The sequence below is a fragment of the Biomphalaria glabrata genome, chromosome 16 (assembly GCF_947242115.1).
Source record: "Biomphalaria glabrata chromosome 16, xgBioGlab47.1, whole genome shotgun sequence".
Taxonomy (NCBI): Eukaryota; Metazoa; Mollusca; class Gastropoda; family Planorbidae; genus Biomphalaria; species Biomphalaria glabrata.
In genome coordinates this window covers 19,894,611-19,908,929 of record NC_074726.1, presented here as the reverse complement: position 1 = coordinate 19,908,929, position 14,319 = coordinate 19,894,611, and the positions used below count along the sequence as shown (strand labels likewise).

The following is a 14,319-nucleotide window of genomic DNA, read 5'->3' as shown; positions in this document are numbered from 1 at the left end:
AAAGTGTCCTTGGTATGAAGCCTAAACAAGTGTTCATAGTTGAAACGATTGTCTAAGTCTAAAAACTGTCCTAATGCTAGTTTGAAGATGAACACAGTATTCGAACATCTGAATGAAGACAAGCATCCATTGATAGCAATAATATCGATTCCCTCCTTACACTATATCGTTATTATCTTTTCCCAGGCAGACATTCAATGTAACACAAAAGAATCGATACTCTACGCTACTCGATATTGTCATATTCACTTTTTTATTTCGATTTTAATTGGCCGACTTTTTTTTTCGTTACCGACAAAAACTAATCGAATACAGGCGTAATCGATTACTACCGTAATGCACGCCAGCCCAATTTTGTGAAGAGCAGGAAAGTAAATGATAATTTGTTAAAAACTGTTACAGCCAATTTACAGCCATTGTTACAGCCAATTTACAGCCACTGTTACAGCCAGTGTTACAACCAATATTACACCCAGTGTTACAGCTAATGTTACAACCAATTTTACAGCTAATATAATAGCCATTGTTACATCCAGTGTTACAGCCAATTTACATCCAGTGTTACAGCTAATGTTACAGCCAGTGTTACAGCTAATATAACAGCCAGTGTTACATCCAGTGTTACAGCCAATGTTACAGCCAGTGTTACAGTTAGTGTTACAGCCAATATTACAGCCAATGTTACCGCCAGCGTAACAGCCAGTATTACAGCCTATGTTACAGCCAGTGTTACAGTCTATGTTACAGCCAATGTCACAGCCAATGTTACAGCCAATTTACAGCCAGTGTTACAACCAGTGTTATTCTATGTTACTAGTGTGAGCACGACACTATCTGCAGGACACTGGCTACAGGACATTAGCTAAAGGACATTGGCTACAGGACATTGGCTACACTTCAAATGAAAGCATATCAAAACAAGACGTGCTATCACCAGTATTGTCGTTCAGTCAGAGATATCGATTATGTTCGTTCCAGCAAGTGCTGTTAGCTAATAGTGTCACCGTGTTTCCTTACCCAGCCAAGCTTGAATGCACTGTTAGAAGTCAACGATTTACATGAGCACCTCCGGACCTTAAGTTTCAACTGATGCTTAAGTGATGACCAAACTACAAACGCATAAAAGAACGTCTGCCAATGAAAACGGGACACTTTAGTTTAAGATGTTATCGAGAAGGTTATTCTAAAAGGTGCACAAATGCATGATATGTCGAGAATGAATGACAAGAAGTTATGGAGATTCATTTCCCGTTAAATAGATAGTGTTTTAAAACATATATGTATATATATATATATATATATATATATATATATATATATATATATGTCACAACATGCGCTGATGGTATGATGTCACGATGTGTTGTGATGCCGGGGATTTTACTTGAATTCAATAGTTAACAAAAATGACGATCTAGAATTACAATTGACGATTCTTTTGATAAAACAAAACTCTGGAACTTTATTCAAATACAACGTAAGTACAGTTTATGTACAAATTACAAATCAATGAGCATGGAACATATTACAAAGGCTTTTCAAACAGAGCTCTTAGAAACGTGACTGTCTACAAGGACATTATTTATTCGACTCCCTTACTTTCTTACTCCCCGCCAATTCTCTGGCGCTAACTCTTTTCAAAAAATGTCTTTGTTTAATTTCAAATCAACCAATAGATTTCAAACTTCATAATCACGTCCCTTGGGTAAATCCTGCGACGTGCTGTCAAGTGTCTAAATTTGAGGGGTAAATCCCGAGACTCATGTCGAGGGCTTATATTACTTTCAAATGTGAAATGTACACACAATTCTATAATGTAATCTGTGACATATTATCCCCCCTCCATTTAGCATTTGTATGGTAATAGAAATGCTCATATGTATTAAAATATTTAAATATACACAAAATACCATACATGAAATTATAGAAAAATGGTTGAGGTAACATATGACAAAATAAAGTCAACTTGGAGATAACAACAATAATAAAAAAAATGTAAATGTAGTGAATAAAATTTTTGATGACTTTGAACACCTGGCTCACTATTCAAGTGGTTATGAAAATGAGACAATGCTTGTCATGAACAATATCAAAAGTTGTACAAAGCATAATTAAATCTGGAATTGAATGAGTTACTTCTCTTCATGGTGCTTCATGATAATATTAAAATATGACATTATAACTCATTTGGTTAGTACTAATGTGAAAATGTGTACATGGAAAAATATATTGCATATGAAAAATTGACATAGAAAAAATAATTGTGATAGTACATGACAATCTTCTGAGAAAATAGTACTCAATGTGATCAATCTTCTGAATATTAATACTCAATGTGATATAAATCTCAACATGTGTGAAGCAATGAAAAATTCCAATTGTCTGTCATGTATCTGTACTATTATAATAGGATATATGCAATAATATTCGACCTGAAATAAAATACCTGAAATAAAATGCTCATGATTTAAAAATTAAAATGTCTGATGCATGTCATATGCAAAGATGCTGAAACATAATAGACAAAGTATCTTGAATGAGTGACTTTCCTCAGTGGGTTGCTTGGTGCTGAAATAAATACAACATCTGATATAGAACTCCTGTGGAAAAAATGAGTAGACAAATTAATTAAGTACAACTGAATACTGTTCTTCCTTGACGAGTATGAATGATAATGGATCAAGTGGCACTAAATATGCTATAGTACATATGTAGAGTAGAAATGTAAAGTTCGGAACCTTTCTGAATTGCCGACATGGATGTGCATGTGCGTTTTCTAAACTTGAAGAAAAGGTCTTTCAGTTTATGAAGCTGTTGTCTCCATGTCATATTGATCTCACAGATAATGTCTGATTGAACCGCGTTTGAGTTTGGTGAAAATAAGAACTGTCCGAAACCAAAACTCAATTTTCTGGTTGATGAACTTTGACGCTGTAGAACAATGATAGCAGAATGCTTTGCGTTATAATGTTCAATAGAGCAATGACTGAACATGTCTGAGTTCAATCGGTCGATACAGCAATGTTGAAGAAGTTCATTTGTTCCTTTCTGAAGAAAAGTTGCCCCTTGAGTAGAAGGAGGATGAAACTTGGTGTTGTCAATGTTGTTGCTCTCTGGGTTGTTTTCAAATTGCAGTACTGGAAATGTTTCAGAAACACTGGTAAAGAAATCTGCATGGTCTGGAAACACTTTAGTGTCCTTCACTTGCTGTAGTGCTATGTCATCCAGAGTGATGACCTTGGGAATGTCAAATTGATTTGATGCCGGTAATGAAACATCTATCTCAGGAATGGGTGTTGATAATGTTTCTTCTTCTTCCTCAGGAATAGTTGCTAAGCTTGTAAAATTATTAACTTCTGCTTTGATGTCTTCATTATCTGTTTCATGGTAATGTTCAAACATATGAACATGAAATACTCTGGTAACCTTGTTGACATTGATTTCATAAAGCAGGTTGGAAATCTTTCTGGTGATGGTAAATGGACCTTGCCATTTGTAAAACAGCTTGTTACTGAAATCTGGTAACAGTAAATTGACTTGATCTCCTTGAGCAAAATGTCTTGATTTCATGTGTTCATGTACTATTCTTTGACTTTCAATGTTCTTGGATGTAATGGCTTCTTGAGTTGACTCACATTCTTTCAAATGAGGAATACTTGTATGAGTGTTAGAGTCAAGTTGCATAGTTTTTCTTTTGTCTGGTATAGCCAAAGTTGATTGAATAAAAATTTCTTTGTTATCTGCTTCTGATTCTGGTTCATGAGACTTGTCTTGATTGTAGCAGAAATGTTCAATGCATACCATAGTATTTGATGCAGATGCAGTCTTATTCAAGTCTTGATGTATGAAATCATCATCAGTGGTTAGGGATGGTAAAGTACTTGGTAGGGATGGACATGTAGTACTAGTAGCAGGTAGGGATGGACATGTAGTAGGCAGTGATGTCCCTGTAGGTTTACTTGAGTCATGATGCATAGATTCATTGTTGTCAATTCTGACTTTGTAGTCTGGTTCATTCTTTGTTTTAGTTATGTTGCTTTTCTTTTGAGTTTGTTTCTTCTCACAATAATCATGTTGACAATGTGAACAATTATTAATGTATTTCTTGACATCTTTAATGATACTTGGCCAATAAAATTCTTTGAGGATTCTGGCTTTAGTTTTGACTACACCCATATGGCTGGCGTGTGGAATGTTATGTCCTGTTGCCAGTATTTCTTTCCTGTATTTCTGTGGCATTATTATTTGCTGAACAGTATTGTCTTTATGCATGGCATTCTTCACCAGGAGGCCATCTTGAAAATATGGTTTATTTGGTAGATTCAGCTGTTTGTTTGCTTGATCCTTCCGATAAAGTATTCGCAATGTTGGATCTCGTTTCTGTTCTTCTTTGAAGTCATCATGTGTGAAATATGACTTGTCTTGATGGACTTCAGTTTGGCCAGTTAGAGTTCTTGTATCATTGTTAGAGACTCTGGGCATGTCGTCTAGTTCAACAATGGACATTCGGGAATTGGAGGTGGACTTATGACCGGTAGGGATGGGCTTGATGTAATTGGGGGTGTCCATGTTGAGTGTTCTTGATTGTTGCTGGCTACTGGACTAGTAACTGGTTCTGTTGCATTCTGCATAACTTGAGTAACTGAGGTAGCCATGTGATTATTTTGGCCAACTTGTTCAGGTGCCAAATGTTCTTGTTGTCTGGACATGGATCTTGTCATTACTGCCAAACATTTTTGACCTTGCTCTATGGCATTTGTCCATTCAGTAAGTTCTTGAGTAGTGCATTCTTTAACTCCTTCTATGTTTCCAATGATTAGGTCCACTGGTAGATTGGGTGTTACTAATGGTTTTGTTTGACCACTGAAGAATGGTGTAGTAACATAAATGATGGCTTCAGGTAACTTGCTGACAGTTCCGTTGAATGCAGTGGCTTGGACGTGGTTGCCTGTGAAACGGTTTGCGTGTACGAAGCGTTCATGTACTAATGTGGACGTGCTTCCGGTGTCACGAAGAACTTCCACCTTCTTGTCTCCTACAAAGCCTGGATAAAATTTGAGACCATTGGACTTTGCAATGACTGTCATAGTTGAGTGCTCATTGTAATAGCTTCTGTTATATGAGCTTCTGTTTGGCATATATTGTGGTCTGGAGTCCTGTGAATGACTTCTGTAGCGAGGTTTGTTGTTATCTGGTTTATTGTTTCCAGGTGCTTTGTTGAGATTGTATTGCTCTCTATTGCTGTATCTTTGAGTTGGTGATGTGGGTCTATCAAAATTTTGATTTTTGGAGACTGCCTGTTTTTTCCAACATTCATGAGTTTGGTGACCCTTTTTATGGCAAAATGAACATCCTGTGGTTCTGCTGCGGCATTGAGATGTGAAATGCCCTAGTTTATGACATTTGTTGCATTTGACTTTGTCATCTGACTTATATCTTGCATTTTTGTCTTGAGCAAAGCAGACAAAATTTTCTTCAACAGATGGTTTGACTGACTTGTTTGGATAGGCTGCTCTATATTGTCTGATGATCTTGGTTAATGTCTGGATATCAGTAGGATTTCTCTCTATAATGTAGGACTGAATATCTTCTGAGTGAGCATGGGTAATGTTGTCGATAATAATATGTTGACGAAGAGCTTGGTAACTTTCTTCTATTTTTGCCATGGATACCCATCTATCAAACCACATTGACATATTAGCTACAAAAATTTGAGGATCATCATTTTGCTGTGGCCTTTCATTATAGAATTTCTTTCTATAGTTGGCTGAAGTTGCTCCGTATTGGCGCAGTAGAGCTTCCTTGATATCAGAGTAAGTGCTGCGTTCATTGATGGACAGTTGTGAGCAAATGTTGACAGCTTTGCCAGTCAAAAGGGTGAGGAGTGAGCTCGACCAATGTGCTTCAGGTAGACCGGATGTTGTAGCTATTTCTTCAAATCTTATGAGATACGAGTCCATATTGTCAATGTTTTCGTTGAAAGCCGATATTTTGTTCATTAATCTGTATTTGTCAAACATACTTGAGTGACCTTGAATTGGAATGCTTTCTTTATTTTCTTTATTTTGCCTTTCGAATTCCATTTTTTCTTTTTCATGTTGTCTTTGCTTTTCGGCGTCTTGCCTTTGTTTTTCGGCGTCTTGTAATTTTTTTTCTTCTAATTGCATGCGTTTTTCAGATTCTTGCCTTTGTTTTTCGGCGTCTTGCCTTTGTTTTTCGGCGTCTTGCCTTTGTTTTTCAGATTCTTGCTCTTGATATTCTTTTTCTTCTTGTCTCTCTGCCCACTGCCACTGGTCTGACTTTGGGATTTGCTTTTCTTTGGCTAATTCTACCAATTCGAAGAATCGTTGTGTTCTATAACTGGAAGCCATATTTAATTTTTTTTTTTTTTAGTTTCTTGTATTGGAGCAAAATGTTCGATATCTGGATTTTGGCTTTATCTCAGATATAATAATAATATAGATCTAGTGACAAAGTTCTTGAAGCCTCAATTTGCTAATAAATTCTTGACAGTAGACTTGTAGTTACTGGAGTCGTATGATTGATATATTGATCTATTGAGCCGATGTACTTTTTACTGGTTTAACAGTTGGTTAAATCTGGTCTTCTGTTTACTTTGTGCTGCACAAATGATTATTTACTAGTCTTCTTTATAATGCCAGTTATTTGATTTACTGGTCTTTTATATTGCCAGTTATTTGCTTTACTGGTCTTTTTTATAATGCCAGTTATTTGATTTATTGGTCTTTTATATTGCCAGTTATTTGCTTTACTGGTCTTTTTATATTGCCAGTTATTATGTATATTGGTCTTATTCCTTTTGCCAATTACATATAATAATGGATTTCGTGAGTTAGACGTAACTCTAACGAAAATCTTTATAAAAGAATTATCGATAACCAACTGACCTGTTAAACACAGAAATTCTGTCCTCCGTTAAATAAGAATGAAGTTCCTTTGAAGAGTTTAGAAATTGGTCCCAGATCTAGATCTTGAATAAATTTCGTTAAAAGTTGTCCATAAACTTTTATTAGTCGGAGAGTGCCAAATATGTCACAACATGCGCTGATGGTATGATGTCACGATGTGTTGTGATGCCGGGGATTTTACTTGAATTCAATAGTTAACAAAAATGACGATCTAGAATTACAATTGACGATTCTTTTGATAAAACAAAACTCTGGAACTTTATTCAAATACAACGTAAGTACAGTTTATGTACAAATTACAAATCAATGAGCATGGAACATATTACAAAGGCTTTTCAAACAGAGCTCTTAGAAACGTGACTGTCTACAAGGACATTATTTATTCGACTCCCTTACTTTCTTACTCCCCGCCAATTCTCTGGCGCTAACTCTTTTCAAAAAATGTCTTTGTTTAATTTCAAATCAACCAATAGATTTCAAACTTCATAATCACGTCCCTTGGGTAAATCCTGCGACGTGCTGTCAAGTGTCTAAATTTGAGGGGTAAATCCCGAGTCTCATGTCGAGGGCTTATATTACTTTCAAATGTGAAATGTACACACAATTCTATAATGTAATCTGTGACAATATGTATGTATATGTATGTGTGTGGTGCGTGTGTGTGTTCAAAAAGCCCATTTTTTACTTTGGTGTCAGAAGAGCTGTCAGAACCCATAGCATCCCATAGCAAGCCACTGTCAGTTTCTCAGAGTTACAGCTCATTGAGTCTTAATTGTTAGTGCCAATAATTAATTCGACCATGGCAAGGCAAAGTCCTGCTTTAGAAAAATTCTAAAACTATATTGGGACACGCACTTTCACTTGAATGTTTTTATATTCCTATCAAAAGAGGGACACTCATCATTGCTAGGGTAACACACAGGTGATAGTATCCGAAATGTCTGTCACGTAAATTATCTGAACTGCAGCAATTCGTGACGTCATTACTGCCTAATTTATTAAAGCGCAAGTATCCTGTGGGAGTAAAACGAAATAAATATAACTCAAAACTTGTTTTTATTATTATACGAGAGAGAGATTACCCACTGCCCGCGGGTCTTAACTTGCGTATTGCTGATATAGTCACCTATAGTGCATTAGAAACAATTAAAGAAAATAATAATGTTATGAGTAAAGCGAATGCATGAATTCATGATAAAAAATATTATGAATGGAGCTAAAAATAGCTTATTGACCTGAATTCAATTTTTTATGAAAACATTGGCTTGTGTATAGATCATGGGCATAGCCAGGATTTTTTTTCGGGGAGGGTTTTGGGGGGGGGATTCCCCCCTGACCCCCCCACCGGCGGAAAAAAAAAAAATATATATATATATATATATATGTGTGTGTGTGTGTGTACATAATCTTTATTACATTCTGACCCTTTCGGAAGACGTTTATTGTTTATTGTATTGCTAGCAAGGGGTCTGGGGGAGTTCGCAGCGCTCCCCAGCGCGGGGCGAAGCCCCGCCGCCGAGTACTATTTCTGGTATTGAAAGCCAACAAAATGCATATTCTGAGGTATCTACAGTGCATTATCTTGCTATTAAAAAGTTTATTTCAAAAACCTAATGTGCTATTCTTACTGACTTAGACCCTCTCGCGCCGTTCGGCGCATTTTCCGGCAAGCTGTTTACGCAACTCTTATTTTGCGTAATTCATTTTGTGTGAGAACATGTCCCGCAAAACCTCATGCGACGCTCTGTCACAACCTTACTAAGGATTCGACTCCCAGTTCGGCATATGATTTCTTTGATTTAGACCCGATCTCTATGACTGACTCCTAAAATCTGTCTTAGTCATCTTTGTTGAGACACATTTAATGATTTTCAATTTCGGCAGAAGACTATTCACACTTTATTAATGGAGCCCAAGCCACTGGTAGAAATTTGTAACCTTTCTTGACTACGCTCTTGGAATTACATGTCTGTATTTCGCTTTAGATTTTATATCGAAAAGGAAAGTTTTTTCGTCAAATCATCTGTTGAGGGGTTTTAAACTAAGAAATCTCATGGAGTTTTTTTGTTTTGTTTTTAATTCAAAACCCCATTTAGCCTACGATCTTAGAATTTGGTGACTGTAGTTAACTTTAAAATAATATTGAAGAGAGAGGTTTTCAACTCTAAACGCTCTGTAGGGGAATTTTAAACTCAAAACCATCTGGAGGGGTTTTAAACTTTAAAGAAAAAGCCATTTGGAGGAGGGGGATTTAAACTCAAAACCCCTTTGGCTACGCTCATAGATTTTATAGTGTGTAATTAGCTTTTTTTTATATTGAAGAGGTACTTTTTAGCTTCAAACCCCAACTGGAGGGGAGGGGGGTTTAAACTCAAAACCCCTTTGGCTACGCTCATAGAATTTTGAGTGTGTAATTTGCTTTTTTTATATTGAAGAGGGGGTTTATCGTAAATTTTGGAGGGGGGTTTTAAAATCAAAATCTTCCTCAACTGTGGTGTTGGAATTTGGGGATTGTTGTTTGCATTTTTTTTTGTTTTGTTTTATAGAAGAGGGGGATTTAACTGCAAAAACCTCTGGTAGGGCGTTTAAAATTCAAAACCCACTGTAGGGGGTTTTAAACTCAAAGCCCCCTGGTAGAGGGATTTCTATCTCAAAACCCCCTGATAGGTGTTTTTTAAATCTCAAAACCCCCTGGTAGAGGGTTTTTAACTCAAAACTGCCTCGGCTGTGCTGTGGTAAGTGATGATTTAGTATTAAAATCTCACCTAAAATAAACAAAATGAAAGCAAAAATCAGTCACTTAATTCCGTTCCCCCCCCCCCTGCGGGGGGGGGGGGGGATTTCATTTCGGGGGGGGGTTTGAACCCCAAGAACCCCCTCCCCCCTGGCTACGCCCATGGTATAGATCTATATTTAGAAGTACGAGATATCAAGAATAGATATGCACTCAAGGCGTACGAATGTATGTAAAAATGCTTTAGAAAAAAATATTTGAATGTCAATTTGATTAAAATATGAAATGAATGGACTATAATTAGTATGTTTATTTATGTGTTTAATTATAAACCTATTTTTGCGAAGAGAAGTTCTATCATCTTAGAGTTGAATTAGAGTTTTAGACCTAGGACTAGAGAGATGTGTAACAGTTCGGTCTTGTCTAATGAATGTACATTAGGACTTCTAACTTCGTAGCTATAAGGAACGAGTTTATGTAAAAATGCTTTTGAAAGACAAATTTGAAGCTTAATTTGATTAAATAACTAGCCTGGTATTACCCGCGGCCTGCGGGTCTAAGTTTGTGTTTACTAATCTAGTGGAATGGATTTAGATGTATGTTAAACTAAGCTTATGATCCTTTCACGTTATTTCTCTTTCGCTACGAAAATAAAATTAGTTTTGCGAAAATGGGTTTACCCGAAGTCGATACATTCATATCTATTAAAAATGAAAAGAGTGATAGATTTGTTAAATGAATGTGATTATAAAGTGAACAATTAAACGAAATAATTTTTAGTACGCGATTCATAAATGAATATAGATCTAGGCCTATCTCAACTCGGCTTCGTAGCTTTTGTAAACGAATGTAGTCTCTTAAAAATAATGCTTTAGAAAACCAAATTTGAATGTTTATTTGATCAAAATATGAAATGAAAGGACTATAATTAGTATGTTCATGTGTTAAAGTATAAAACTATCTGTGCGAAGAAAAGTTTTATCATCTTAGAGTTGAATTAGAGTTTTAGATCTAGGGATGGGATTATAAAGTAAACAATTAAACGAACTAATTTTAAGTACGCGATTCATTACGGTATTGTCTAATGAAAGAATGTTCGTCAGGAAATCTATAGTTACATATATAAGGAGCTAATTAATGAAAAAATGCTTTTGAAACACAAAATTGAAGGTTAATTTTATTATATATTGAAATCAAAGGATCTTCTTTTGTATTTTCATGTGTCAAAGTAAAAAACTATCTGCGCAAAGTGTATTTCTTAAAATTAGATCTAGGTCTAAATCCGTTCGATCTTTTCTTATGTCAACATTGTAGACATGTCCTAGATCCATAAAATACTATAGCTTTAATAGAGTCGGACAACTTTATTTTTTTTAGGGTCTTAAGTTTGTTTTAGGGCTACGATACATACACTAAGGTCTAAGTTGGTACCCAAGAAACATTCCTGCCAAGTTTTATCAAGATTGGTCAAGCGGTTTTGATGTCTATAAGTAACATACATACACCTCACATTCTACTTTATAGTATAGATGAAATCAATACAGTATATTTTATAATTTTTGTGTGTCAAAGTAAAAAACTATCAGTGCAAAGTGTAGTTTTAAAAATTAGATCTAGATCCTTTCGATCTTCTCCCATGTAACCATGATAAACATGGCCTAGATTTATTAAATACTAATAGTTTAATAGAGTTGGTCAACTTTTTTTTTTGAGGGTCTTAAGTTTGTTTTAGGGCTACAATACATACACTATGGTCTAAGTTAGTACCCAAGGATTATTTCTGCCAAGTTTTATCAAGATTGGACATACGGTTTTGATTTCTATTCGGCACATACGTACATACATACATACATACATACATACATACATACGTACAAACATACATAGATGCATACATACATACATACATACGCCTTACTTTCTACTTTATAATATAGATGTATTCGACGTGGATAGTATTATCTTTTAACATAGAAAGTGAATACATACCAGATCCGCCTATATCTACTAGATCTAAATCTAAATTTGGAGTACTTTACGTAAAACAAAAGCCTAGGTAATCTATCAATAGACTGAAAAGAACATGAAATTTAAAAATAGTAGTTTAGTTTTAATATTTTATAACATTACAATATTGATCTAGACATTTGGAAATCGAAATCTACACTTAAAGTCTAGATTTAGATGTAGAAATAGAAATTCTAGATCTTGATCTAGACTATATAAAATTTTGTTTGTAAAATGTTTTCCATATTTCGAATGTTCTTTCGGAGTTGAAGATAATTTACTTCCAAGTCAAAACTTGCCGCAGGACGACGGGCGATGGGAGCGGGCAGGGTTTGAACCAGGTACCATCGCTAAGTCCGAAGGACAGTCCAGCGCGAAAACCGCACGACCAGGCAGCCATCCAATATAATTCCGAACTAGACCCAGATATTCTAGATCTAGAATCTACAATGATTTTAATTAGTCTATAATCTAGATCTAGTGTAAGAAATCTACATCTAGTTTTAAAAATCTAGATCTAGTGTAAAAAATCTAGATTAGATCTAAATCTTTTTTTTTAATACGAGAAAGTTTACTAGGTTTAATAAACATTGGTACACCAGTACTTATAGCATTTCATCTAAAGAATTACTTCTATATGAAGTCAGAGGAAACAAATCCACTACGTAACATGTCCTAGTTAGGCAAAAAATGTCTTTATTAACACGAGAGAGTTGACGAGGGTTCATAGACTTTGGTGCACCGAGTTCTTATAATATTTCATGAACCGGGTTATATGCTAATTCCAGCGCAATTGATGACGACCAGTCTGCCTCTGTACAAGGTCTGCACATACTGTCTACCAAAGGAAATAAGCACTTTTAATAAAGCAATAATTATATAGTAAAATTAGTAACACGTTTACCATTTAGGTTTATCATGCAAGATACCTTTAAAAGTTTACCAATTACGTTTTCTGTACTAATTTTAGTTATCGGCAATTTTGCGTTCTACTTGCCAGACGGCCATTAAACTATGGCTGCTCTATTGGACTGGCAGACTGCAGATGAAATGTCAGGCTTGATAATGATGCAGTGCATGAAATAACGAACTGCTTCTGCTAGGAACAAAATCTTGAGGCCTATCTTACAAGAGATACAAGGCAATGCGTCATATCTTACTGAGACGCTGTAATCGGGTAGGATAGGGGGGGGGGGGAGGACAGCGTCTTAAAATGACCCAGTACGTGACGTCATACTGCCCAAAATGTCATCCGTCCAATATTTCTTTTAGGTCAGAGTGACAGGAATGTAGCAAAAAAATGTTTAAAAATATGAAACAAAATAACACAAATTATTGAAATGGGTTCATGTTATCCCAGGTTCATGTTATCCCAGGTTCATGTTATCCCAGGTTCATGTTATCCCAGGTTCATGTTATCCCAGGTTCATGTTATCCCAGGTTCATGTTATCCCAGGTTCATGTTATCCCAGGTTCATGTTATCCCAGGTTCATGTTATCCCAGATTCACGTTATCCCAGGTTCATGTTATCCCAGGTTCATGTTATCCCACATTCACGTTATCCCAGGTTTGTAGATTATATTCGCCCCCATTTTACGTAACGTATAATTACTATCAAGAAACTTCTAGAATCTATAATAGAACATTTAGAATCTGTCAAGAAACTTCTAGAATCTATAATAGAACATTTAGAATCTGTCAAGAAACTTCTAGAATCTATAATAGAACATTTAGAATCTGTCAAGAAACTTCTAGAATCTATAATAGAACATTTAGAATCTGTCAAGAAACTTCTAGAATCTATAATAGAACATTTAGAATCTGTCAAGAAACATCTAGAATCTATAATAGAACATTTAGAATCTGTCAAGAAACATCTAGAATCTATAATAGAACATTTAGAATCTGTCAAGAAACATCTAGAATCTATAATAGAACATTTAGAATCTGTCAAGAAACATCTAGAATCTATAATAGAACATTTAGAATCTGTCAAGAAACATCTATTGGTATAAAAGCTAGTGCTTGTGCTACCTCTATAACAAAAAGAATTTAAAAAATCAGAATCAATGATGTTTTAAGTTTTTCTTTCTTTTCTTAAACTAACTTAATATTCCAAACATAGGAACATAATTTAAGTATTCAGATCACAGACCTATATATATATATATATATATATATATATATATATATATATATATATATATATATATATATATATATATATATATATATATATATATATATATATAATAACTAGACCGGAAAACGGAAACATATTCTCATCCGCTATTGATCAATTCACAGACCTATATTTATAGATATTATTTTGAACGTAGCTCCTTTTCAAGCTGTAAGGGAAGTCGCCCCGAATCTAGGAAAATCGATCTTTTCTTTCTTAGAAAAGTAATGATCTTTAGTTTTTAAATTTTAGAAATAATGCAATACCATTTTCTCGGACTTTAATTAGAATGGGCTATTAATTACAGAATTATATATACACGCAAATATATAAAAAAAAGGCCATTTCCTGTTAGCTTCCATTGAGATAATGTTTTGAAAATACTAGATCGAAATATTTCACGTCTGTTGATTTTAATCATCGTATGTACATTTAAATAGATTAATTACCTAAATCTTTTTTAATT

At 34.9% G+C, this 14,319-nt stretch overlaps 2 protein-coding genes across 6 annotated transcripts in view; both read right to left on the bottom strand.

Annotated features, from left to right (window-relative positions):
• The window catches only part of LOC106066852 (innexin unc-9-like), a 181,379-nt gene that overhangs the window by 78,035 nt on the left and 89,025 nt on the right, over nucleotides 1-14,319 (bottom strand). The window lies entirely within an intron of this gene.
• Nucleotides 4,434-7,566, bottom strand: LOC129923340 (uncharacterized). Its single transcript, XM_056013837.1, has 2 exons — nucleotides 6,208-7,566; nucleotides 4,434-6,123 (listed from the first exon to the last, which is right to left on the bottom strand). The coding sequence occupies exons 1-2, from the start codon at nucleotides 6,369-6,371 to the stop codon at nucleotides 4,488-4,490; spliced, it is 1,800 nt and encodes a 599-aa protein (XP_055869812.1). The 5' UTR covers nucleotides 6,372-7,566; the 3' UTR covers nucleotides 4,434-4,487.